At 45.7% G+C, this 27780-nt stretch overlaps 2 protein-coding genes across 3 annotated transcripts in view; both read right to left on the bottom strand.

Moving 5' to 3' along the window:
* Positions 1-3255: 3255 nt before the first annotated feature.
* NTN4 (netrin 4) overlaps positions 3256-27780 on the bottom strand; it is a 45152-nt gene continuing 20627 nt past the window's right edge. For both annotated transcript variants that reach the window (XM_061454566.1, XM_061454567.1), the window contains exons 4-10: positions 21089-21215; positions 19602-19790; positions 12569-12785; positions 11714-11826; positions 10542-10610; positions 8572-8742; positions 3256-4999 (exon numbers count right to left, since the gene is read on the bottom strand). In XM_061454566.1, the coding sequence (XP_061310550.1) occupies positions 4863-4999; positions 8572-8742; positions 10542-10610; positions 11714-11826; positions 12569-12785; positions 19602-19790; positions 21089-21215 (1023 nt within the window). In that variant the 3' untranslated portion in view covers positions 3256-4862. The remainder of the gene's footprint in view (positions 5000-8571; positions 8743-10541; positions 10611-11713; positions 11827-12568; positions 12786-19601; positions 19791-21088; positions 21216-27780) is intronic.
* LTA4H (leukotriene A4 hydrolase) overlaps positions 9706-27780 on the bottom strand; it is a 128491-nt gene continuing 110416 nt past the window's right edge. Inside the window, exon 20 of the mRNA XM_061454570.1 lies at positions 9706-9716. The gene's annotated coding sequence lies outside the window, so the exon portion shown is untranslated. The remainder of the gene's footprint in view (positions 9717-27780) is intronic.

Raw genomic sequence — 27780 nt, 5'->3', positions numbered from 1 at the left:
AAAGGATGAAGAGCAGAGACAGAGAGCAACTGCCATTTTTACAGGTGCATATGTTCAGATTATAACGTTAGAAGTATCTCCTACTAAACCAGGTAGGGATGACGTGTGCAAATCAGGTGTGGGGAATGCAGTGAGGAATGTTTTTTGCTCTAGGTTAACACCAGCCTGATGGATGGTTGCTTCTTTTTGACCTGGTTTTCCTGTTTCAATATCTCAGTGTGCGTCCCGAGCCTGGGGCTGGACTGCATTTTGCATTTTGCACCTGCTGGAAGGGTGCATATCGATGTCCGCGACAAGTCAGTTCAGGGAAACTTCACAAATGTTGGGTTTAGGAAACAATTTTATTCTTCTTGGCAATTTTCATACAGATCTGAGGCCCTTTTGCCAGTCCTGTTTCCAGATGGCTTTAAATCCATGCCCTGTGCTCAAAAAGTGTATATAACTTCTGTGTGTAAGACTGAGAGGAAAGGTCAAAGAAAGAAAATGCCAGCAGAGTGAGAAACCTGCCCAGTCAGGGCAGCTTGGAGACTTGAGCAGAGGAAAACCCATCTGAGAAATGAAGCAGTGAACAGTCCTGTGGGGATGCACCCCGCTACCCCCCCCCCATACCCACACCTGCACCTAGGCCTCTCAACATCCTGATAACTTCTTCTATGCATCTTCTACTGCTGAGGAAGTGTCTAGGTAGAGCTTGGAGATGCCTTCAGCTGCAGATTACGTTGCGGGGAACAAGGCTTGGGCATGACAGTTTTGCCTGGGCTATAGGCATCAACTGGGCTTTATCATATCTATGAGCACATCACACTCATAAGCACACCACATTTGAAAGCAGCCCTGCATTGTATTTGCTCCAAAGGACCCACTGGAGTGGCAGAGAAGTGAGGAGATGGGCACAGCCTGGAGCTGGGGCTGGGCAGAGAGAGCAGTTCTCCGGATGCTTGCCACAGCACATTGGACTCTCAGTCATAGTAACATTTTCAGTATGCCAACAAGTTTCCCATATTTAGTATATTTCCCAGCCTGAGAGCCCTGCTGAGGCCTCACTGCCTTCCCTTGAAGCAGTTAAAGGCATTTGAGATGTTTCTGTGCTGATCTGTGGGAAAAGAGAAGCAAGAAGCTGTGACCCCTGGGCTGAGGCATGCTTTGGAAACACCGTCATCGAAAAATCAACACATCAGTCCAGAAGGCCCAAAGGCAGTCAATCTCCTCCTGCCTCATCGGAGAGAGGGCTCCTCTGGATGCTGGAACAGCAGCCACCGGACATTTTTGAGATGTTTGTTATATCCAGTGTTGATACTGAAGTCAATGTGATAACTAAAAATAAAGATTAAAAAAAAATAATAATACTGCAGCTCTTTGTTCCTGAGTTGTTATGTTTACCCATACCAGCCCGGCTTTCCATTTAGGCAGGCCACTAACACCAGATGTTCCATCATTTTTGGCCAAACAACCAGCAAGATGGTCATATCCCAGAAGATTAAGCTCGCCAGAGCAGCTATATTAAACACGCCTGTAATTTTCCACTGCAACTGGAAGATTGCGCTCCTCTGGGAATGGACCGGACCCACGTATGTGAAGCCAGCATAGCCCTAAGCCCTCACCCGGCTCTCGTCATGGCAGGAGAAGATACCACTTCTGCAGCCCACCAGCTCTTGGTCTGGGAAGTGTTGAGGATGGAGGAGACCTCCTGGGAGGTGGGGGATTTGGGTTTGGGGAGTGCAAGAAGAGACTGAAAACTTGGGGCTGGGTGTTCCCTTCTCTGTGCCAAAGCATCTGCTGAGGGCTCATGTGCAAACCCACCAGAAAGGGGGAAAGAGATCTTCCATGAGTGCCTTGGGGAAATACAGGTTTGAAATCATCATATGTAGGTACACTGGAGGGGCTGTGTTGCCATGTACGCTTAGGATCTGTGTTGTGGTGGTAGCTGGGTCAAAGACACCCACTTTACCTTCTGTAGCCCAAGTGCATGTCACAGAGTCACTCCTGCGATGCTGACAGATGACCAGGAGCATGGTGTCTCTGACAGCCAATCTTAGCCCTATCACTGGCACCCAGCCCCTGCTTACCTATAGCCTCTTGCATTGGAAACAGGGATGGTTGCAGAATCCACCGTGCTTCCTGCTTCAGTTGCAGAGAGGTACTTGCTCTTTAGGTGCAGTGAGGCATGAGGGCAGCATGGGGATGCTCTGGGGTGAGCTGCTGCAGCTCCCAGTGACACCGCCATCACTTGGTCCCTGAAAACTCAGGACTCACCTTCGCTCTCTTGCTGGAGGCAGCACAGTCCAGAGAGGGGCAGCTCTGGCCCTGGGAAGCTGCCAGCTTTGCCTGCATAAGCAACTCTTGTCTGTAAGGCTACAGGGGTATTTCTGGAAGAAAAGACTCTTTTGTGGGTGCTGCTGCCAACTCTGATTATAACTGCATTGGTTTTCCTGACACTGATTTTTGTCACACAGGAGGACTGGTCAAGGCATTGCTACTCCTGGAGTCTACTCCAGGAACAAATCCACTCTTCAGGTGGGCAGGGACAGACATCCTATTCCCATTAATTAACTGTCCATTGCACATGTAGTTTTAATGACATCGAAGTAAATGAAGCTAAAAACACGTCAAGCAGGTAAAACTGCTAAGTTTTAAACTGAAATGGAGACATTGGAGGCTCTTGGTCTCCAAGTGTCCCCATAGGAGGAGTCTTGCCCTGCCCTCTCCTGTGCTGGGGGAGGCACGTGCTGCTGCAGCGCGGTGGCCTGGCAGTCAGTGATTAACCCCCTGCCCGGCGAGCTGCTGCCCAGTCTGTGGGTTACGCTGTGACCCACTGGCCACTCATTTCTGGTGCTTGACTTCACTCCACAGCTTGTTTATAGACCTTTTGCCATGGTGCTTATTTCCCACAGCCTTTTTTTCCTCTTTACAGTTTCAAATGTAGGACTGATCTCTGCCATCCCCAGCTTTCTTTTTATGGGTAACCTCTGCAACTCAGCCATCAGGCCTGGGTGGATTCAGGACCTGGCCAGCTTGGAAAATATTTAGGTACAATTCGCTTTATTACGAGAAGAGCTTGCAAGCCTCCCAAAACAAGGGTGAAATGGGATGTCTGGAACCATGTTACTTGGCTTTTTACCAAATGTTAACCCGCCAGAGAGGAAAATAACCCCCGTGGCAGCTTCTGCTTCCCCAGCACCATCTTTACTATCCTCTCTAGTGCAGGCAGGAAGATTGCATTGCCAGTGGAGTAAGCAGTGACACAAGGTGAAGAAGTTGAAATCATATTATATTTATTACATACATGAGATACAAAAACAAATTACCAAAATAGTATAATTTTTTTTTTGTGAGTCCACAGGACTTTGAAAGAAAAATACATACGTAAAGCGGATTGGTAGACTCATGACTTTTCCAGAGTTGTATGTCTTCTTTTTCTTTCCCCTCACACTCATGAACAAAATACACTCTAAGCAATGTGGTTTAAAGATGCTTTACAGAAAAGATACATTTTAGTGCTGAAAACTGCAGTAAACTGTGCTATATTCCATACTGGTGTTAATGAGGAAGTATAATGGCTGTATATATTGCAAACACTAACACAGAGAAAACAAATAAAATGTTCAGTCTTAAATACTAACGCAAAAAATATAACAAACTCCAGGCCCACCACGAATCGCTGGGTTGTGATACGTGAATGTGTGAGTCCTTTCTCTGTATCCTCTCCTTTTCCTGCAGGCAGAGGTTTTCTCCTCTGGCAATTGCATTATTCATCTCAAAGTCTCTTCTTCTTCTCACACTGTAAGCGCAGTCTCGCTGGAGTCCTGCCCGCGGGGTCTAAGTGCTGGTCTGAAGCTGGGACTTCAGTGCAAATACTTTATCTTTCAGATTGCACCCTCAGATACTCTGAGTGGCCAGTGCCAGGCTGGCCGTTCCCTTTATATCATTAATGCCGTTCAACTGGGGGGTCTTCAGGAGTGCTTCTGTTTCAGGGAGTTTTTTTCACGTGCCACCTTCAACCTCTTCTTTCCCCAACACAATTAGACTTCCCGCACTGTGAAGTGGCAGGTAGTAAAGTGCTTTATACAATGAAATATTTACACTAGGGCTAGGTTCATTTCTTAACACTTCAAGGACAAAAGCTCAGAGATGCTGCACCCTCTGGAGCTGGCTCTTTGCAGCCATGTGGTTGGGGTAGAGCTGGCTTCTGCCCTGTGTTGCGCTTGTGCCATGGCAGAGGGATTTGATTCACTCCAGCAGCTCTGTCCTCGCCAGCACCAGCAGAGAATTTAGCCCCCAAAACCTTCAGTGGAGTGACCAGGTTATAAGCAAGTGGCACCCAATTCTCTTTGATGGGAGCCATGTCGTAACCCAAGGGGATGTTTCTGAAGAGTGGTTGTCACAGCCATACTTCTGCCAGTGCCTACCTGCCATTGTGGCCATCGCCTTCCCCACAGCAATCACTGTGAGCCTCTGGAAGTCATTCAGGATCCCCACTGGTGGCACTGGCAGTGGTGCTTTCCTTCTCAGCTGTAGTTCGTGGGCATGCTTTCCCTCTCTAGGGTAGCAGTTTGGGATGATCAGTGGCTTCATAGGAGTTGCTCCAGCATCACACTGTGGTGAGACAAGCGTTGCCCTGCCTTTTGTTTCCCTCAATGTAACCATGAGCTGGGCTCAGGCAAACCCCTGGCAAGGAAGCTACAGGGCGAGTGAATGAACATTGGCCAGGAAGGGTTCAATCAGACAGTGCCTACAACTCTGAATGCCTCGCTACATGTTTTGGCACTATTTTCTTACATTCCAGTTTTCATCCTAGAGGTCTTCTCTCTGCGAAGGCCATTGCATTTTGTGCATAAAGAAATGCCCAAGGCATTTGCACACCTCTAGTTGCAGACTCTTTTCAGAATGTCCAGGACCTTTCTTCCGAGAGCTGACTTCCACTGATGGACAAAACTTTTCATGTTGACAATGAGTCTGCCTGTTCGGACATCCTCGTGTCCCGCCACAAGGTACTCCAAGCCTGTAAACCAGCAAAGCGGTCAGGCACTGCACAGCACTACACTTCAGAGGCCTATTGACAATGCAAGGTCAGCCTGGATATCTAGTCCCATGTAAAAAAGGGACGTATATGAAGAAATATTTATACATATTGATTCTCTCCTATATCTGTATATTTATATCTATGGAAAAATGACCCCTGTGGCACATCTGCCAGTGAGATGGAGTATACAAACCTTGATTTTGTTAGCTTCTAAATATAAATGGAAGCAGAACTCTGGCTGCTGTGCTACCGATTTTTATTCCTTATTTGGGAACTGCTATTACCTTCACTTGGCAGCCACCTGCCTCAGCCTGAATACCTGCCTGGAAATCAGTCAATTCAGTGCATTCCAGTATTGACAGTGTAGGATGGCCCAGTGCTGGTCAGAGTGGCTGGTGGCCCCTTGCAGGCAAAGACATTCCAGACCCTCTCTCATGGAGGGGAGGCGATACTAGATTTGCTGATGTGAATACCCCAGAAAAGCCTGAGGGGGTGGCAGGCACACTGAAAGGAGATGCATTAATTTCTGCCTCGCCAGATGTTTTAGAGACATGACAACAGTGTCTGGTGAACCTTGCCTGGTATCCAGAAGTTGCCAGACTGGGCTGGAGTATGGCCCTGCAATGCCCTGCCACAGGGCTTGCCCCAGCCATCCAGGTCTGCGGCTGGCTTTCAGGGCATGACTTAAAGAATGAATAGAGTCAGGCAAAAACTGCTAAGTGTGGAGATGGCTGGAAGCTTTTGGCTTGAATTAGCTAAAGAAACACTGCCACAGATCCTAACAGCCTAAATGGGCCACAAATGTGCCATAAATGAGGAAAACATGGATGATAATCTCTCCCATGGCAGGATAAGCTCCCAGCCAGGGACAGCTTCTTACTGCAGCAGGAGTGAGATACAGCAAGCATGTGACCCCCCTGTACCCTCCTCTTTGCACTGGTCTGGGGAGCACCATGTGGCAGTACTAACTAGCCTGGGGAGATGGGTCTCCCCCAGCGCTCTCAGTCATCCCACTCCATCTTGGCTGCAGTGGGGAGTCTGCTTGTGTTTTCTTGGGTTTTCATTTTGTAGCTCACAATAAAGAGTGTCCCCTAGTTAAAGGTCAAGCATGTTTTTCTTTAATTCAATACAATTTGTTATCTACTTCATCTGAGGTTTTGGGCACACACATCCTCTCTTCTGCCAAGTAAACACAGGGTATCACCCTTTTCAACATTCATTTTGGTGATGCTAATCCTGCTGTTATTATAACAGTGCTTTTCAAGGGCTCCTAAATCTGTCTCCCTGGAGAGAGAAACATGGCATACACCCACACAGAGCAAGCAAATATTGCTGTGGTTGCTGATTCTGTGAGGTTTTCTGGATTTTCAACCTGATGTTACAGAAGTGTAAAAGTAAAATGAATCAAATGACTGAGATGCCACAAGCCAGGGCTTGAGGCTGCAGGTTTTGTCCTCTGTTGCTGGCAGGCAGTTGTCTGCTTGTTTGTGTCTGTGCTTGGCAAAGCCAAGGAAGAGAAGGGCTGCTGTTTCCTCACAGACAGCTGAGACCTTTAAACCTTTCAGCTCAGTGCCCTCTCAGCAGTCTAACCTGCCTCTGTAGGTGTGTGTGGAGGGGAAGGTGTGCAAGGGTAGTGAATATCCCCTCACAGGAATTGAAGCACATTTATAATCTGAAAACAGCCCATGGAGATTTGATAAATGCTTGGTGTTTCTATTTCTTGCCAGAGACATTAAGAGCCTACCCTTTTTTTGATACCCCTCCAGTGTTGTGAGGCAGAATAAAAATATGTCTTTCTTTCTGTTATTTTTATTTTTGATCTCCTCTGTTTGTGGGAGATGTGATTTCCGTTATAGCTATAAGTCAGGAAATTGTTCTATGTCAGTTCTTTTTTTTTATCTGGCTGTTGTTGGTTTATTCATCTGGAGGTCAAAAGCTCTTACTCTTGAGAGAGGGTTAAATCTGCTAATATAGTATTGCCAAGAAGTCAGAAATGAATGTGGTACCTAAAGAAAATAATGAGATTTGAAAAACTATCTGGGATCCTTTCTTTTCGCGTCTGAAATGATTGAATTGTAAAGATGCACTCAATTGACATTTTCAAGCTTCCCATTAGGACCAAACTTCACAACTTCTTTCTAACATGAAAGCTGAGATTAATTTACACTCACGGGATGCCAGCAGCTGCATTGCAAGACAACCCCAAGCTTTGCAGTGTAAATCATGACAGCTGGCAAGGGAGTAACACCTGATGTGTCAGATGCCTGGACTGTCCCTAAGGACAATTGCACCTCAACACTTCTGCTGGCATCCAAGCAATCTTCATCGATCCTGTGATCACTGCTGTCTTTTCCTCTGCTAGGGAAAATCAGTGAAGTTCCTCTGAAGTTAGTGGAATTGCAAAGCTTGGTGTCAGGTGTGGGCTACCCTGCATGCTCAGTGTTCTGACAGCATTCCTCCAGTTCATATTAAGGCAGCCATATCTGAGCTTTCTTACTTGTGTTTGCATATGGAAAAATAAAACAGCTGTATCAATTTAATTATGGATTTATGGTGTTTTACCAATATCTGAATTCTTACTGCCCTTAAAACAGTAAAGTTCTGTCTAACACTGCTGATTCATCCGACCCTTGCACCTGACAAGACTTCCTGACTACAGCTCTGCAATCACGGCACCTTCCCTTCAAAGCCAAAGGCAGTCCCTCAGGTAGAGATGAAAGAAGACTACAAACACCTCATCAATGAATAATCTTTTTGCATGATCCAGCCTCACAGACAGACCTTTCCTCCCAAAGGAAGCTCCTGGTGCTCCACACATAAGGGATGTCTCAGCACTAAGTTGTCATTTTGATTGGTGATTTCCAAGTAATGTGTGTGCCTGATGGAAAAAAAACCCTTTATCTGAATTGGCTGATAACTGTTGTTTTATCTCGGAGCTGTAAAGAAAGGTGTGTCAGCTGGAGCTTAGCTTTGCTCTACTGAAGAAAACCCTGAGTCTGCATCTCCTTGTCTGTACCGAAGACTGCATGCACTGCTTAGCCACCACTGGTTATAACGCATTTCAGTGAAAGAAGATGAGAAAAAACTGTGAAGCCAAAGCTCTCCTCTCACTTCATAAGAGAATATCTTCCAGATCTTGAAGATGCAAATGAGTATTACTTTCAAAGAGAGTTTAGATTAGAATTTCAGGACAATATGACTCAAATTAAGATTTAAATGTGTTTTTATGGATTAAAATTGGCATTAGTTTTGAAAAGTTATGTCATGGCGCAATGGACACTTCCCTCCCTCTGGAAACAGACTGAGAGTCATAAAGCTCTGAGACTGTTATTATGCTTCATAAAGAGAATTGTGTGTTTGAAAGTCTGTAGAATGAACCAAGTTTTCTTCTACAAAACTCAGACTTGATGGAGATTGCTGTTGGAATCCAAATGACATAACAGCCTGACACTGGGCTGCAACCTCAGCTCACTGCCATGAGGGGATGGAGAGGTGGGAATGGAATTTGTGTAAATGTGGTGGGGATGTACTGCTCAGGGAGTCAAACCTACCGGGATTGAGAATAGGACAAGTGCAGCCTCTGTTAGTCCATGATTCAGGGTAGAGTGTCCTCTTGCCCCGGAGGATCTTCAGCTTTGTAGATTTTAAGACTTTCTTGATCTTCACATTGACTTCTGCATGGGAGCCCTTGTCATGAGCTGACAAGATCTTTGTCTTGATCACTGGGAAGACACAAATTAAAAACTAGGAATATATAAACTATTTACACTGCTCTTTTTTTTTTTGTCTAATGCAGGTGTCTGGGTGAAGCAATGAGGACTATTAATTAATTACAGTGGAGTTAGCCTGATGCTCCTTGTTGGGGATGCCAGAGTCAACTGCCAGGGGAGTACCTACATCCCCATACCTGTGGGCAGGAATGCTGCTGGTTGGTTTGGTCACGTCCCCTGGACCTGCCATGCGAGCAGCAGGAGAATCCCAATGACCTGATTTTCAAAACTTGTGAGAGCCCCATTTTCCCAAGAGCTCAGAAAAGACTTTGGCTTCCTTAGCACTTGTGGAAATCAAGTGGAAAGCCCTTTAGGGATGGACCTGGAGGCTTTGCTGGCCTTGGCCTGGGCAGGCCAGGCAGCAGGCAGGGGTGTGAGGAGCTGCCCGCATCCCACCCTGGTGAGCACTCTTGCTGCTGGTCCTCCTGCTTTGCATACCTGCTGAATCCAAATGGAGTAGCGGAGACTGAGACATTGGTGGGGACTGAGGCAAAGCATGGAGTATTTTGAGCTCACAGATACCCACAGGCACACTCCTGCTGCCTGTATTCCATCTGCTGAGCCCGTGCACGGTGGAAGCTCAGGGTTCAGGGCCCATACGTGACCCTCCCCCTGACTGTGCTGATGACTACCTTCACTGGTAGGTGTCATGGTATGGTGGTGCTTTATTCAGCTCTGCATGCTAGAAAGCTCAGGGAAAACTCTTCCTGCAGTATGGCCTCCTGAATCTCATGATGAGCCCTATAATTCATCTCTCTCCAGTTCACTGACACCTTTGCGAGTTGAGTGATGAAAGGGTAGGAAGCCTGAGTGCACTTTAGATAAAATTTATGAACTTGGGTTTTTGTGACTTTTTTTCCCTTATCTTTTGCAAGATTAAACACAGTCACTATGGTGGTCAGGGAGCAGTGCAAAGCAGAATCAGACTTTCTGTTAATATTGCTAAGCCAGGGCTATATTTCAACAGCTGGCAGCCCCTTGAACTTTCCTTTGTGGGTTGATCCACAGCCTGCAGAGGCATGGGTTGTCTCTGTGCATTTTCAACTTCAGTGTGAGATGAAACAGGTGCAAGAGACCCCTGGAAGACTGTGAAGGAAGGGAGTGCTGTGCAGAGCATTCCTTGTTCTGCTGCAGTATGAAGGAGGTGATTCACTGGCACACACCAGAGAAGTCTGGGAAACAAACTGCCTCCTCTCATTCATTTAGATCCAATAGACACATGGACAGTATACACCATCCCACTGCAAGAGCTGAACTTTGTTGACAGGGGGCAGTTTTCAGTGGCTGGAGGTGTTTCCTCAGCGTAGTGTCTTGTGTGGTGATCACTGTCCATCCTCACATTCAGTGTAATTCAGATTTAGTGATTTCTATACTGTGCTTGGAACATCTGGTCTACAGATGGAGTTTCAGTGACTCATTTTTGGCAACAGTACTTTACAGTTTATCTAGACAACCTCTCAGGGGCATTGACAGCTCTAGTCCTCCCATGATTTTAGCACAAGGGTATTTTGGTAGCAAGAGAGGTGCGTAACAGACCAAGATGTTTTACTCACCTTAACTCGGCACCATGATACCTATATGTTTTGGAAAGGTCGAAGATCTGCCCTTAGACTGAGTAGCCCATGGTTTTGGGCTACTCCCGGGTTTGCCGGAATGGAGCAGTAAACAAAGCAGCACGTCTCATGCTTGACACTCTTGGGCCAACTTGCAGCACCTCATTTTATGTCCCTGCCACCTCATCCGCAACTCACCATAGGTGTACTTCATCGCGCAGAAGACCTTGGGATTCCCTAAAACTTGCTCTTTACATTCGCATTTACCTGGGGAAAGAAAGGAAGCAGCTGTGGATTGTACTCTAAATGACAGGACTTGCAAGAGGTTTTCATGTGGTCCTCAAAGCCCACGCAGAAAAAGCCCAATTTTCATATTCAGACTGAATATACAGTCTTAGTCCAAGGGCAATTATTCCTTGTTTACAATTTGAAGAGAAGGGAAACAGAGGCCTTATTATTTTGCCTTGTTATGCAAATAACACGCATATCTTTCCCTGTGGTATTTTCCACACCGTAATGTACCAGACAAAATATTAAAAGGAAATGTTGCAGAGGTTAAGGCAGATTAATGACTTCCGTGATCTTAGAACAAAGAATAATGTGATATACTTATTTACGTTCAAAATGAAGTTGCCCAGACAAATGATGGAGCTTTCCTCTCAATTAACTCAATTATTGTATCTTTGAGATTTTATCGTGCCGCTTTCTGAAGATGGAGGAAATGACATTTGCCTGCTTGTATGCAGTAATTGCACTGCACTGTGGGGTCAACCTGCCTTGCAGCAGCCTCACGCTGCACCAATCTCCTCCAGACAATGTCAACAAGAGGGAAACAACTTCCCCAGCTGAAGCCATAGCTGAAATGCTAGGCCATAACTGCATCAGGAGCAGTAATCAATGCCAAAGTTATTGTGGGTATCGGCAAAATAAATTCTGAGTTAGAAACTTCCCAATTACCTGCCAGTTACCCCCACCCTCTAAATGATGTTGCTGGCTTGCCAAGCATCTAGTAGTTCTAGCAAACGCAAAGACACATTTAAAATATAGCCAGCTAAAACATGAGAGTATTCAGCCTTGAAATTCAGAGCTGGGACTGTAAATTCAGGCAGGCAACTCTTGTCCTTCTGACAGCCAAATGCTGGGTGCATGGAGCATCTGCCCAGAGGGTCCTCACACTGATGGGATGAGCCATAAGACTACTCCAACTTGTGGAGGGGAAGGAGGTGGTCACACAGGATTTTAATGGCAGAACATCCATCCCCTCCTACAACTGACAGGGTGCTAATTACGCTAGTGCAGAAGACGGCATCTGCACTGGCTGCTGGTCAAAGGGATGGGGCAGGGAAACACACGTGAAGCTGCTGTCCTACCGGAGTGCCGGAGCGCTGAGAAGCCCTGCTCGTCCTCCCAGCCCCAGGTGGGCTCGCTCTCATTAAGCACTGCCTGAAAAAGAGGTGCTTCATTGTGCCAGGTCACATCTGAGCTGTTGGAGGGAAAGGGACATGGTCAATTTGGAGCCAGTGGAAAGCAGGGCCTCTACCAACCCATCCAACATGACTGCGCGTCTTGGTGATGTTAAATGGCTGGAGCAGTTTTGCAAAGTGAACAGGTTGAGTATTATCAGACTGGGTCATGAATCCATTTTGGGTTTAAAATAAATTAGAGGGGTTTATATGCTATAAATAACCCCAGTGTGGTAAAAAAGAAGCAACATATAAGATACAGAGGGTGAATTGTTATTAAAATGTACTGTCTTCTAAAGTCAGAGCTTGACTCCAAGTCCAGCACAAGCTGAGTTGCAACAGCAACAGTATTCAGTTTTGGTCTCCTCTCACTCAGATGTCCTTGAGGGCCATATTTTGCTTGTGGAAAGGAAGAAGAACCTGTGAAGGTTATGGAAAACACCCAATACATTAATGCCAGCACCGAGAGACAATAATGTAACATCACTGGTGCCATGCCATGGTATGCCAGGCACCCAGGTGAACCACAGCCTCAGCTCCTGCTCTGTCCTCAGTTCCTGACCAAACCAATCCCAAATATGGTACATAATGGATATTTTTCAGCTCATGTCCCATACATAAACGGGGTTGGTGTGATGCCATCTCTGGGGTGGAGATCCTGGGGTTAAGGTGAGGCTGGGAGCGGGTGCCCATGCTCCCATGGGATGGAGATCCCAGGAGTACGGTGAGGCTGGGAGTGGATGTCTGGGCCCTCCATCTTACCTGCTGCTGCGGCAGTCACCCGTGTGTGGGTCGCAGCTGCGGGCGCAGTCGCAGGGGCGGCAGCCGTAAGCACCGAAGCCCCAGTAGCCGGGGAGGCAGCGGTCACAGCGGGGCCCTGCCACGCCGGGCTTGCAGGGGCAGTCACCGGTGCTGGGGTCACAGAAAGTGCCAGGGCCCAGGGGCAGAGTGGCCGATCCCAGGGGGTGGCAGGAGCACGCTGTGGGAGAGAGCACCTGTAAGTGCAAAAGCTCTGCAGAACAGAGGTGCAGGAGATGCCTGCAAAAACACTGTCCTGCCAGGGACACCGGTGAGGTTTCTGTGCTTTGTTTTTGACCCTCACCCATATACATCTAAGCAGCCCCCTTCAGAACCTGTATGATTTTCACTTTTTGAGCTATCTTAGTCAACCTACCCTGGTGTCGTGCTATGTTTTGCCAAACAGGCCTTTATTACTTTCCTTATAGCACCCAGACTCCAGTCCAGCCAAATACCCAGGGATGTGCCTGGCTTGCAATGATGTTTAAGCAGCTGTGAGTGCTTCACTGAAAAAATGCATCAGAGTGCAATTGCTTTTAAAGTGGTAACAACTGTCTTGCATCCAGGAGGTTAAAACCCCCTTCAGAACAGTCATTTTAATTGGAGGCTGAGCAAAGAAGTACCCCTCTGTCTCTTTTCTTTTAAAGCCACCAACTAGTAGTTTCTTCACTGAAAGAGTAGTCAGGTGTTGGAACAGGCTGCCCAGGGAATGGTGGAATCACCGTCCCTTGAAGCATACAAAAACTGTGTAGAAGAGGCCCTTGGTGACATGGTTTAGTGGTGGACTTCACAGTTCTGGGGTAATGGTTGGACTTTATGATCTTGAATGTCTTTTCCAACCTGCTTAATTCAATGACTTAAAACCAACCAACCAACCAAACAAGATTGAGGACAACAATGGCTCAGAGATATGCTTTTGGGTACACTCCAGGACATGGGTTTGCCGAGTGCATGTCAGAAATGCCAGCTTCTCTTTTTGCCTCTCCCACAGCTCCTCACAGCAGAACAATGCACTAGAAGCATACAGGGACACACCGGGAGAAATGGCCATTATCACAAATTAGAAAGGATGCCTTAAAACAGGTGGTGTGAAATTTTCCTTGCCTACTGCTTAGGATTTTTCTTTGGCATGAATGCAATTTGCGTCTGTTGTGTGACTGCAGTCTTTTTCTCCCCAGATATGTTAATCTTTTCAAACACCAGAAATATACTTAACAAAAGTGTGATCCAAACCTCTGGACATTTGGCCTGGCCAGCAGGCAGTGTGATTCTTCCCACAGGACCAGTAGCTGGGTGACTCCTGCTCTCCTGCCCTCAGGGTTTGGTTCTCTGACTGGGACATGTTATGATCAGCCTTGAGCATTATGGCAAAACATTCCCTGCTGAAAGCCTTCTGTCTAAAGCTCCATTTACATAAAAATCAGATTTCCTGAGAAAATTTCATTTTGGGGGAAATTTTTCACCAAATTCCAATGCAAATATTTTGAGTTTGCAACCTGAAGGGAATAAAGCAGAAAAGCCACTGCATGCAGCACAACCTTTCTTTCTCTTGAAATACTTATTGCTCTGTGCATATATTTAATTTTGCTCTGACAACATTTTTGTGGTTTCAGGGATTTGACATACCTGGAGTGTCATTTCAAAATATTAAAGGATAGGTTAATATTGGCAGTTAACTTAGAGGCGACTACGATTCCAAAATCTTTGCCAAAGTAATCCTCAATTTTTCCCCACCCTTTCCATTCCCAAACAAATATAATTATATAAAATTAAAAGATTAGAAAGCCTCTTCACAAACTGCATTACTAGCTGCAGGCAGTGAACTCCAGTACCTTTAATAGCATAGTTTTCAGCAGTGTTCGCCTCACATACCATTCTTCTGAAGTCTGTGAAGTGTTTTACACCTGATACATGTAGTCAAATGCTCTTTTCCTACTAGATGGGGTGGGTATTTCTGGCATTCCTTGACCCCTTCAGGGGAAATATCAAGCACTTGAAGCTCTTCTATTCCCCTGCAGTCAGTGAGCTAAACTCAGTGCTCAGAAAGAGATCTGGTCCTGTTTCAGTTGGGATTCAGCTGTTTAACACCCAGCCCCTATTGGGGTTGGAGTTTTTAATGTTTTAGACAATGTTTTCACACAATTTGTTTTCCTAATGGAAAATTTCATGAAAGTGGCAACACTGTGGTGAGGCAAGAATATTAAATTTACAAAGGCTGTTATGAAAAACATAGCAGCAAGCTCATAGGCAATTAAAACAGCACTGAAAAATGAGCATGTTGTTAGCTATATTTTTTAATAAAAGCTTCAAAGAGATGTGCTGCAAAGGCTGGTCATTTCTGTAAGGGCTGAACACCCACATCCATGAACCTTGTCCTTTCTGGCTGTTCCCCTATGAGCTCCCCAAGTCGCCAACCTGCTTTCCATTGGTGGCTGGTGAATTGAAGCTTTTTGGCCTTGTACCTTGGGTGGAGGCTCAAGATGATACTAAATGCCATTAAGCTGGATGTTTTGGGTGGCAAACTCAGAAGACAGTAAATGTTTGTGAGGTGCTGCAGTGGGAACATGCCGAGCAATGCAGAGACATACAGTGCACTTTCATCACTATGCACTGAGCACAGAAATGAGAGTCTAAAGCTCAAATGTTATCTCATTGTACCAACTTTGAAACAGATGCATGAAAATAGGACCAAGTGTGTCCAACTTTGAAACAGATGAAAATGGGACTAAGTGTGTCCATACTGTGGCAACGGCAGGAAGAAAAGACTGCAGGACTGATTATGCAACATTGGCTAGCTGCAGCTACTGCTCCTTCATGGACTGCTGCTCCGAGTGTTGGTTTTAGACTCCATTTTCCTCCTTCCATCCAATCTGCACCTCGCTGTAGCAGAGGTTGTAGGAGACTCCCTCCAGAAAGGCAAGAGGAGCAGCTGAGCAGCAAATAAAGCAGATACAGACAGTGTTGGATGGCACTTTGTGGTGGATACATGGGTGTAGAGTGCAAGACTTTCAGTGCAAGGCTTTGAGATAGTGCCTTTCTCATGTGCTAGTGACAGTGGCCACCCCTCTGCAGACGCTAGTAGTTTCCATGGCCAAGGGAGCTCCAGTGTGAGAAGGGCTGGCTGGGCACCACTAGCCTGGGTCCAAGACACAGGCTTCATCTTTTTGCTTGCTTTGTGATTTGTAAGCGGCATTGTTTGAATATTCACCACCCTGTAGCACGTAGCATTATTTTGCACATGACTTCCACACACATGTGAAATAACAGCTGCCTGTCCTGGCATGTCATGTGCTGATTGGCATCAAAACCCAGTGAGTGGGACTCCAGAGGAGCTGGATTTCCCCACCCTGGATTGGTGATAGCATCATGGTTTCTTCAGCTGCCTGCTAAACTTTGGAAATGACAAAAATTTACCCTCAAAACCCTACAGTTGAAAAGCAAAAATAAACTCAGCAATTATAAACCCCAATTTATTGTCTGCAATTATACTGTACCTGAGGCTTAAAAATTCATGAGGGATGTAAAGAAAAGGACCGATATGTATGGCAGGGGAAAAGAGTCATCAGATTGCTCTTTTAAATGGCAGAATGTCTTGTTTTATCGGGTACACACCTACTTCTGAGCAAATATTGTATATGCTTTTCACCTGCAAGAATCTTTAAAGTATCCTTAAAGATTATGGCTTAACAACTCCTTTATTTACTTTGACCTTGGTATGTTAAAATTTTCAATATTGCAGTTGAGCAATAATGGTGCCTTGAGCCAGAAGCAAGCAGTCAACGCTGTGGCCTTCCCCAAAAGAATAACAGGGCACCATGCACATCCCTTGTTATTGCAGACCATGGCATGGTCCTTGGAAATGTGCCAGGCACAGGCTGTAATTGCTCTTATATAATTTAATTTAACAGTCATTAGTCATTTGCTATGGCCCTGCAAGCTGCTGGGCTCCCCTGTGAGATACTGGGTCCCTGAGTGTAGGGAGCATCCCCTGCAGTGGGAGACCAGAAGGGCAATAGTAAAGGGATCCTAAGGAGGAGAGCATTTGTGAGGGTTTGAAAAGGCCAGAGAGAAAAAATCTGTGTGTTTGTAGCAATATGGTCTCTGAAAGGAGAGCATTCAGATGACCCCTACATTTTTGCGGAACCCTGTTTATGCTGGGGTTATGAGTACTTCATGCTGAGATACTTGAGTACCTCATGCTCTGTAACTCATAAATACAGAAAACCCCCCAACAAAGTACATGCACTTAGTGCAGAAGGTAAATAAATATAGGTGTTTTCACACTGTACTCAAGGCTATCTTACAGTTCTTGTCAAATATATGTTACTTTCGGCCTTTAAATACCAGAGTTCATGGATACAGAGGATAAAGAGGCTGAATTGTTGCATGAAAGACTAACGGAAACAAATTTATAGTCTTTATGTCAGGCATTTTTTTTTTTTGGAAAAATACGTGGAATGCCATGGGCCAGTGATTTAGAGACGAGCGCCGAAAGTCAAGAAGGCCAAGCACTGGCATACGTCAACAGAAATACCCATTAATTATCTCATCTCCACTGCTTCCTCCTGCCCAGAAGGGCTGGGAGGAACTTTTGAATCAAGTCTCCTGGGATTTGGCTAACACAGAGCTAATGGTGTGATGTAATGCCTGACTTCATTAGCACTGGGCTAACTTGCACACAGGCACACGCACACTGTTGGCAGCCTTCTCTTTGAGCTGTGGCTGTTTTGCAGAAATATGTCCCAAGACCTCTGTTTTCATCTGAATTCTGAAGAAGTCTTTGTCCTGCCCAGCCCAGGAGGTGCTATTTGACTTCCTCTTGGACCCTCCTAACAACCTCTGGGCTTGCACTGGGTGTTTCGGCACCAGGACAACTCTATGATAGGTTCCTTGTGAAACTCCGTCTCCTTGATGGGACATCACAGGAGATGGTGGCCACTCCTACCACCTCCAAAGTGAAGGACATTATTTTTAGGTGTCCAGAAGACTGCACTCAAATCAGTGCCAAAGCCTGACCTGGCTTCAATACTCTCAGAAAAGTGTGTGGTCTTCCCTGGTAGGAGCTGGCACATAAAGAGCATCATGAATTACAGCCCTAGCAAAAATAGCACAACCCCAGTAAAAGCACATTTAGGAGCCTGAGGGTCCCATACAGAATTTATTTCAGTCTTTTCTCCTGTGTTATCTACCAGGAGTTAACTAATCCAGTTGGGTTTTTTTTTAATCAGCAAGGTTGAATCTGTGAGCTAGAAAGAACCCCTCAAGCCTCTACTTTGGATCTAAGTGCAATATTTAAACCTCTTTTTTTACTAATAAAACTCCCAAAGGAAAGGTCATTGCCTAAGTTCCGGCAATAATTATGCAGGAAAAATATCTCTGATGTTTCAGAGGAGAAGACTTGGAACTCTGAGGTACACAAGTAGGTAAAGGAACTTAAAAAAGTCATTAAATTCACTGTTTAAAAATCAAATTTGTGTACATACTACAGCAGTGAAATAATTATTTACGTAAGTAATGGAGAACTGTGGTCAAGGCTGTTTTCATAAAGAGTGTTAGGGCTGTAAAACAGGCAGTTCAGCTGCTGCTGCTCCTCCTTTCAGTAAGTGAAAGGAGAAGAGGAGGACTTCAGTGACAGGCTGAGCTGTCTCATGAGGATCATGCTGAAAGAGGCTGAGAGCTGGGGTTGTTCAGCCTGGAGAAGAGAAAGCTCCAGGGAGACCTTACTGCAGCCTTTCCAGTACCTAAAAAGGGACTACAAGAAAGCTGGAGAAGGACTTTGTACAATGGCCTGTAGTGATTGGACAAAGGGAAATGGTTTTAAACTGAAGGAAGGTAGATTTACATAAGATATTAGGAAGAAGTCTTCAGTATGAAGGTGGTGAGGTGCTGGCACAGGTTGCCAAGAGAAGCTGTGGCTGTCCTATCCAGGGCAGTGTTCAAGGTCAGGTTGGATGGGGCTTGGAGCAACCTGGTCTACTGGAAGGCGTCTGTGCCTGTGGCAGACAAGTTCGAACTAGATGGTGTTTAAGGTCCCTTTCAACCCAAACCATTCTATGATTCTATGATGTGCAGTGAAGGAGTGGGACAAAAGTTGTTCCCCACCTGACCATGCAGACAGAAGTGAAACTTCATATAGCCTCCCAACCTGGAATGCAGCTCCCTACTGCAAAAGGGTTTCTCTTACTTTAAACACAGGTACTTCTCCTTTGAAGGAGAGAGATGTGCTCAGTGTCCCCTCAAATGACACAAGCAGGGTGTCAGTTAGATTTTTTTCTGTCACTCATGAATGTCCTCCTCCAGGCTTGGGTCAGTGAGGAGAAATCTGGTGAATCTAGTGGGTGGCTGTATATGCAGAGGGAAGAGCATTCCTTCACCCTATATTTAGCTGACCAGTGTAACGTACTCAGCACGGTTTGGGGATCCGGAGTCCCCCACACTGAGTCACCATCCTCACAGTGGTCCCTGGGGAGCATGGCTTTTAGATTGCTGCTTCTGCTTGGGAAATATTTAATTTCACATGTGTCCAAGTCATTGCCTTTGGCCTGGCCTCCTCCGTGTCATGCCTTGTGGAATATCACTTAACTCATGTTCCTGTCTCTCTCTGCATACCCACCTGCTGATGCTGTGAACACGCACTGGTGGGCGATGCTATTTATCAGCTGTTGCCTGAGGCACCCTTCTGAGGTTGAGGCAATCGCCAAACAAGGAGAACATGAAAACATGATGCAGCTTTTGCTCTCCAAAAATAGCAGGAGAAAGTCAATGAATCATCTCTCTTTCCCTGCCCTCAGGCTGCAGGGATCCTCAGGACAGATATGTCTGCAGCATCTGAAGGATTTAGCCCCTGCTTTTTGCAAACAGCATCAAAAGGGAATTCAAAGAACTCCCTGCTCTTCCCGGAAGCAAGAAGATTGCTTCAAGGAGGGGCAGGAAGATCTCACCTCTCCTTTAACACCCTCCCACTCGAGAAGCATTTTGTTAGTGGTCACTGACTTACGTTTGCAGGCATCTGGGGCAGAGAAAGGCTTCCTGAGGTCCCGGTAGAAGCCCGGCTTGCAGCGCTGGCAGTGCTGCCCTTCCGTGTTGTGCTGACAGTTGTCGCAGACACCACCACTGCGATTGCCTGATGCCAGCCACGCATCCATGTCAAAATGACAAGTGTCAGCATGTCCATTACACTTGCATGCTGAGATGAAGAGAAAGGGAATGGAAAGACTCATTAAGGCAGTGAAAGATGTTGATTTATAGAAAAGAGTTGTGAAAAATCTGAACCACATTTTGGAATAAGAGAGCTGACCCATTAACCTGTTATTCATTCAAAGGCATGAAGTATCATCACAATTTCATCCACACTCCACAACCTCTAGAGGTCATATTTAAGGAAAAAATGATTTCTTTAACTCTTTTATTTCCAGTATGGGTTTCGCAGTACAGGTTGGTGCAGGAAGACCTCACTGGTTCTGCTGAGGCAGAATCCTTTCCTCTCTGTTTCAGAGAGGAGTTCTCTGTACAGCATCTGCCATGTGGATGCTGTCAGGATGCTCCTTTCATCTGATGGAAGGAAAAGGCAGGTGGAAGGGAGGTGTGTGGGAGAAGGCAAGCATCCCTCTTTCCCTGTCTTGGCAGTGGAGGAAGTCTGGATGCACACATGCCTGAAGTCAGGGGCCAAGTGAGATCTATTCCACCTCCTGCTTATCAAATGCTGGTGGTGGAAACAGGGATTCACTGTCATTCCCTTGGGGAACATCCATACTGCAGTGAATGTGACCACAGCACACATGAGAAGGCTGATGCTAGCTTCACTGTTGATATTATTGTAGCCAGGGAACAATGGCATTCAGTATGCCTGCAAACCTTTCTGGGGTGGTGTAGTTAAACCTTAGTGCCTTTCTGATTAGACTGCTGCTGATACTGAAGCAGACTGCCCCATGAGCTCTGCAGTCCCATGCAGCCTGCACTCACCCTGAGCATCCTGCCCAGAACCGTAGAAGTAATCCCTAAACCTCCCCAGAGACCACACTTTCTCCTACCCCCAGTGCCCAGGGGGTGAGCAAAGCCCATGTCCAGAAGAGAAGGCCATGCCTCCCATAAACGTATCTGTCAGTGCTGCCCAGGGAGAGGACAATGCTGGCTGCCTGTTGCCTTCAAGGCACCCCAGCAGCCTGCAGTATGCCCACTGCAGAAGACCATATCCCAAGGAGATGCACTTGGGTGTCACAGAAAGGCCAAATCAACAGACAGCATGGTCCTGTGAGGATTTCCAAGTGAGGGGCTGTGCAAACAGGGCTGTCTCTGCTATATAAACATGTGGTAGGTTCTGGGCAGAGCACGGCATGGGTTCTCCACTCACTGAGCTGTTTTGCCAGCACCTGCCCACCACCACAGTATCTGCTGCCTCTTGGAAATACAGGAGAAAGGCACAGGAGGAGAAGCATTATGCTCCAGAAGAGGCCCTGGAGACACTGTTCCTGGCTGGCTACTTACATCGACACTCTTTGGGGGCTCCGGTTTTGCCATCGGCAGCCTGCCAAGGCTGGTCATTGTAGAGCGGGGCGCAGTGCTGGCAGTGGGATCCTGCTGTGTTGTGCTTGCACATGCATTTCCCATGGACCTAGTAAGGGAAAGAGAGCAAGGATCACCTACAGTAAAGCCCAAAGAGTCTCCAGGACACAAGCAATGCCAACATACAGGAGATACCGCGCCAGCTGGACACTATTACATAGACTAGAAAGAGGGCAAGCCTGATGTCTGCCTTTATGTCCAGTTCAGTCAAAGGCAAATATTCTGCAGTTATATTTTCAATTAGATCAGTATTTGTGGATCTGCATGTCATGGTATTGTATAATCATAACTTTATTATATTTTTGAGAACGTAAAGGACCTTTAGCAGAGAGTTTCCAGCTGAAGCATGAATTTCCAGGAGAGAAAAAAAAAGGGCCAAGATTCAAAGCACCCCTGGGAAACACTGCAAAACCTTTCTCTTTTTCTCCCTCCCAAACATGAATACACCTTGCAGTACTGCAGAAATAGCACCCACAATGTCAGCAGCCAGCTTTGTGTGCCTTGCCGTCACCAACATAAGTAAGTACAAGAAAAAAAATATAACCCCCCAAAACACAGATATCCACTCATCCTAGGCAACTGGGAAGAATCTAGGAATAACAGAGGAAGAGCCAAGGATAGCACAAAAACCATGAGTGACTATACTCGGATATGCTCATGACAGATAGATAATTTAACAGCTAGACAGTCTCATGGAAGGGGGGTAATTAGAGATGAAAGGAGCGTAGCACACTTAGTGCCAGCTGCCCTGTCAGCTGCTGGCATTACTCACACTGTTGGCAAAAAGAAAGAAAACAGGACGTAGCCAGAGGGCAAGAGCAACCCGACAGCTCCTAGATGCAATGAAATCAAGCTCTAAAGCAGCATGGCTCTGCTGGCAAGGCTGAAGGCCCTGCCTTTTCCTGTGGAGTGTGGGGAGCAGCTACTTACCATAGCTATTTGGTGGCTGCCTGTGGTTGCAGCTTTACTCCTTTGACATTTTGCTATTAAGTACAGTTTTATTAAGTGCATTTCATTTAAAAGTCTCCCCAGATGCATGGCCAGACTTTAACACAACCAGCATCCCGTGTTTGCTGAAACGAGCTGAGAGATGCCTTACCACCCTGGTGCCCCTTCCTTCACCAGTCATAGGGAAAGTGGTAGAGAAAGGAAGGCAACAAATTGAGTATGGTTCTGCTTCTCTTGCTGCTCAAAGACCTCAGCCTGCCCTGCCAGCATGGTCCTGAGCTTATACCACAGGTTGGTCATAAAACCAAAGGAGCTGGGGAGCTGCACCAGCTGTTTTCAGCATCAGGAACAATACAGGGCAGTCGGGGTGCCTGGTGATCCAGCTCAGATCTGGGGCATGGCTTCAGCTACAGGAAAATGCTGCCTTCCGCTCTGTTTAAGTTGTGGTTTTCCAAGTGTGCTATTCCTAACTGTATGACTGCTGATGAGACCTGCCATGAAAAAGGTTTCTGAAAAACCTGAGCAGTAAACAAAACAGAAGAGGAACTTGAACATGTCATAAACAGCTCCTACTTGTTACGTAGGTTCACCCCCACCCCCCCAATACACTCCTGGCTAATGATAACTTTCTGATCTATTTATTTGTAATGAATAGATTTCAGCTGCTCTCTCACAGGGGTCAGATGTAACCAGCACAGACAACACTTTAAAGCCGACCTAGAAAGTCCTTAAAAGACTTTTCAGCAGCAATGCCAACAACAGAAACTTTCAAAAACTTTTCAAGTGATCCTTTCCTGTCCTATTAAAATGTCTGGATCATCAAAACAGGAGTAAGCAAAATACAGTACAGCAACTGGACTGCGTAAGCAATGGACAGATACAGATGGAGTCAGACAGAATGCTCAAGCATCTAAAATAAAGCAGAAATACTAAGATAACATCGCTTTCTGTTCTGTTTGGCCTCATCACAGTTGGTCTCACTGCAGATACTAGTTGGGGTGCCTGGTTTACTGTATCTATTTATGCTTAAATGAGTGCTAAAGTTTGAAAAGAATGAGAAGCACCTGCAGAGGCACAGCACATGATGGACCAGCTGGCCCTCTTCTGCATCAGAAGCAGCCACAGAGGCTCCAGTCTTTGGGAGCAAGCTTTGGCACAGGCAACAGGGTTCCCAATTCCCACAGTGCTGTGCCTTTACAGCAGTGCTACCAAATGGGCTGGAGCCTAAGAAAACTCAGCCTCTCAAGGCCCCTCCAGGTCCCATGGTGACCCCAGCCCCTTTCAGCCAGGCAGAGCGGAGCACAGACCTGCTACTGAACAAGACAAACAGCTAAATGGCCAGCCTTAACTGAGCAAGAGGAGGGAAACGGGGTCTTTAATAACTTGTTTCTCAGCACAGCTGTTCAGTTAATACCTTTTTCCCCCCTATTCCTTTTACCCAGAAATTTAATGAATGTCGGACCTAAGTGCTTCGAAAACCTTGCCTCAGGCTGATGTATTTATCCCCTTTCAATAGCATTATAATGGTTACACCTCTAAATAACTAAAACAGCTCTGCTTTAAAATATCTCTCCATCCTAGCTTTATCCCATTGAAGAAAATCTCTTTTTTCTTCTAATAATTCCAGCATGACAGAAAGGATTTTTGTGCATTGGAAGCAACAAAAGAAGGTGAATATTAGCAAGCTCTTTCTTGCAGCCCATAGCAGACAGGTATTTTTTAAATTATAATACTGTGACAGCTGAAAATGGGAGAAAGACAGGATAAGAAGATGGGGTAATAGAAGGCGGCAGGTGAAAAACAGCCAGTAGACTGTCTATGCCAGCCAAAATTAATGCTTGTAAAAGCTGTAGGAGGGCCAGATGCAAGACTACAGCGCCCTGTAAATTTCCTGTTGTGCCATGGAGCAGTTGGGAGCCAGGGCTGAGAAACCAGCCCAGTAGCTCTGCTGGGACCTGAGGTAGAGTGTGGAAATGATGGACCTGTCCCTGAGGATTTCTCTGTAATTTCAGCACCTTTCTGAAAGCAGTATGTGACCCTCACACATTTTTTCCTCCCTTTTCATTCACCTTCTTTTATGTTTAACTGTAAGGCATACCCACTTGGGTCATTCTAGCTCATTGCTAAGTACATAACACAATTCCCAGTACATCTCACCCTTTTCAGCATTCACATGGCTCTCGACTCATTTAAGCAGCAAAGACTTCTCATACCATTTTTCATTTTGACAGAGGGTCTTTACATCCCAGTTCACTTTCACACTGTTTCCCTTCTTAGCTCGACAGCCCTGTTGCAGCGTCAGTCATTAGAGGGCACAATGCAAAGAGTGTTACAAAAGTTGACTTCCGTAAGATGAACGAGCGGCTGATTTCTCTATACAAAGACAGTTGCTAAGGCATGCTTCCTTCCAGAGCCTTTTGTTGCTGAATTATAACCTTCCAATGCTTCCTTTCAGATTGCAAATACATAGGGTTTTTTCTTTAGTCAAATGCTATAAAATACTTTCCCCCCTATTTATCATGTTCCAAAATGTTGGGTAGTGAGAAAGAAATCCTGCGTCGAGGCAAAAATGCTTTCAGCCACCTGTTATGAATAGGTTTTTATTGAAAGAACTCACCCACTATATAGAGTCCAAAGCAAACGCACACTAAAAAAAATTGATGTCCCCAAGTGTAAATAGGCTAAATAGCTGGGAGGGGCAACTGCTTTTAATAGCATTTCTTTCTTGGAACTGCTAAAACTGTATTTTCTCTATTTTTTTTACTTTCCTGGAAAATGAGCATAATATCAGCCTAAAGGAAAATCACATCATTCATGCTGGGTTTCTAACGATAGCTTTTAAACTGTGTTGCACTAGAGCCACTGTGCCAATTTTAGAACCAATGCCTACTGGCTGCTGTCAGCATGTGGGGAGGTATTCTTTCCCAAAGCACCATACAACCAAATTTCTGTATGAGGAAATTCTGATATCCTATCTTGTTCTTGTGAAAGAATACAAAGCTTGTCCATGGTGTGGGAGCTGTCTGGTGGGCTTTTTTTATGCCTTGCACAATAGGCTTCTGTCAGTGGTGCTGGAAAAGACCTTCAGCACCTTTTGATGTCAGTAGCATGATAACAATTTATAACAGCTACTGGGTTGGCCACATGGGAAGGGGGAGGCAGATTCACCTTGTCTGACTATACAGAAGTGCTTTAGCATAGTATCTCTGTCTACCTGGGATCCCAACCATGCTGTATCCCTCCACCCCTTCATAATTATGGAAGGAGCTTGGGGATATGAGCTGGCTAACCAGGGTACATAAAATGCATGCCTAAAATTAGGTGAGGTATATCTGGGGTTTGGTGTCTCATTGTCAGGCAGCTGTCAGTAATCAAGTTCAGATGCATTCATTCACTGATCAGGTTCCTGAACTTATTTTTCTGTTCAGACTAGAAAATAAAGAACAGTTCCTGGAAAAGTCCTTGGCTTACATTGACACAGCACCTTGGACTATTAAAGAAGTGTGTAAGTGTAATTGCAGCAGTATCATTTCAGTATGGCAGCAGCACCACACCAAACTGCTTTGGGCATGTGTCTTAAGTCCATGGAAAGCTTCACTGAAGATAGAAATAAGTTCTAATTTCCCACTTCCTTTTTTCAGAGCAAAGAGAGCTGCTGTATCATGTTATTTAAACTGACATTGAGGGAAAAATAGAACAAGAGGATGAACAAACCCATACCACTTCTTATGTTCTCACTCTGCTCAATGCAGGTGAAAGATGTGTAGATGGGGCTGCACTAGGAGGAGTGCAAGAGAGAAAAGGAGGGACAGAGTGGAAAACATTAGATAGTTGATAATACTGGATTACCAGTGAGATAATGAAGTCATCCTTTGATTGTATGATCTCATCTCACAGGTGTAAAAGCAGGAAGCCACAGTAAGGCCACAGCCCTCTAAGACTGATAGTTTAGGCCAACCTTCAACTGAGCTGTTGCAGGATTCTGCAGTCAGGGAGGGACAATGAGTCTCCAAGATGGATAAGTCCTGCCCTCAGCTTGAGGCACAACTACACAGCCGACAAGAAGTATCCCTGTGTTTGCTTTCCTCACATTGGAGTCCTAAAGTTCAAGATCCTACTTATCTCCAGGCTGATCTCCTCTTTCATGACACAACAGGCCATGTGGATGCCTCACCTTTAGCTGGTGAGGGACCAAGCACATGCAGCAGCAGCTCCATGCACAGAGATACTGGCAAGGGGTGAGAAGCTCCTATGCTACAGATCAGCCAGAAAACCCAGTCTTCTCATGGACACTGAAGATCAGGAGCAACCTCTGGTGAATGTGAATCCATTTCTCTACTTGCATGGGTGGTTTGCCACGTAATGCAGCTCACAAACTGATCCAACTGCTTTGCATGGTACAGTGTGAGGTACGTCTGTCTATACACATTTTTTCTGCGGCATGCATTAGGCTGTTGTTGATGAGATCAGGGTAGTGACCTTTTGAACAAATTTGGGAGAAGCAGGGAAGAGAAGGAGGTATATCTGTATCATCCTGATAGCTGTCCCACATAAGTGTGTAACATGGGATCACAGTACCCACAAGGAGCAGCCCTTCCCATTGCTGGAAGATAGCCAGGTCTTCTCTGTAGTCTTGCCCTGAAGCTCATGGAGAGATAGGAGCCACACCTGTATATTCAGAGTTCACCTAAAGGCTGACATGGCATTTCTGGTGCTAAAATCAGAACCCAGAGCTTTCCTACATAAATTCCTTTCTCCTTCAGGAGAAAGGGTGAGCAGGGGAATTTCTGGCAAGCTTTGCTCTGTGGTACCTGCACAGGGACTGCCACAAAGAGAAACATGTCTGGGTCTTCCACTGGCCAAGAAGGGACTAAAACTAAGCCTGAAGTTAGGATTTTGCCTGTGGGCTGAGACTAAATAGGGGGTTAAGAAAACTTACAGATATAGTTTTTGGAAAAGGGTTGTTTGTGTTTTTTTTTGTTATGTTCTGTTTTGGTTAGTTCTTTTAAGTGTCTTAAACTTGCTTAAATTTTGATGTTAACTTTCTAAATCATGGAGTATTCTTCAAGTGTGCTCTGGTCTAAACAAGCATAAAAACAGAGCCAGATTTTATAATCATATTGTGAAATGGTAACGTGCTTCCCAGCTTTTGTTGTCCTTGGTTTTATAGTGAAGGTTCTGCTAAAACCCCATATGGATACAGTTATATAAAGGCAAAACTGAAGTCCCCATCTCACACTTGAATGACTGACTGTAATTCTTCAGAAGTATCTTCTAGGTGACTTTTTACTGTCAAGTACAAAAAATGCTCCCTTTCTGAAATCCTGCTCTCTTTTCAGAAGTTTCTCTGACTTTTCCAGTTAAGCAGCCACAGACCCCACAATCTTTTGTCCCTTTTCTGTTCACACACACACACGTGTATTGCTTTCATCTTGGAAATAATCCTCTCTTCTCATCTTCAAGCAATGCACTGGCAAACGCCTACTAGTGTACACAAGCGGGGTGTCACTGCAGTCCCTGAATCACAGCAGCCTCGCATCAGGCTGGAGCCTGGCACAGACCAGGCTCAGTTCCAGCTGCCTCAGTCCTATGATGGAAAAAGTGGTACTGGGAGATGAAACATCTTACCACTCCCTGACCCTCCTGCAAACCCTGGGGCTATATCA

The sequence above is a fragment of the Pezoporus flaviventris genome, unplaced genomic scaffold (assembly GCF_033815535.1).
Source record: "Pezoporus flaviventris isolate CSIRO_AGI_PZ_B2104156 unplaced genomic scaffold, CSIRO_AGI_Pfla_v1 ptg000016l, whole genome shotgun sequence".
Taxonomy (NCBI): Eukaryota; Metazoa; Chordata; class Aves; order Psittaciformes; family Psittacidae; genus Pezoporus; species Pezoporus flaviventris.
The sequence above is the reverse complement of the archived record's forward strand: the minus strand, read 5'-3'. Positions and strand labels throughout refer to the sequence as shown.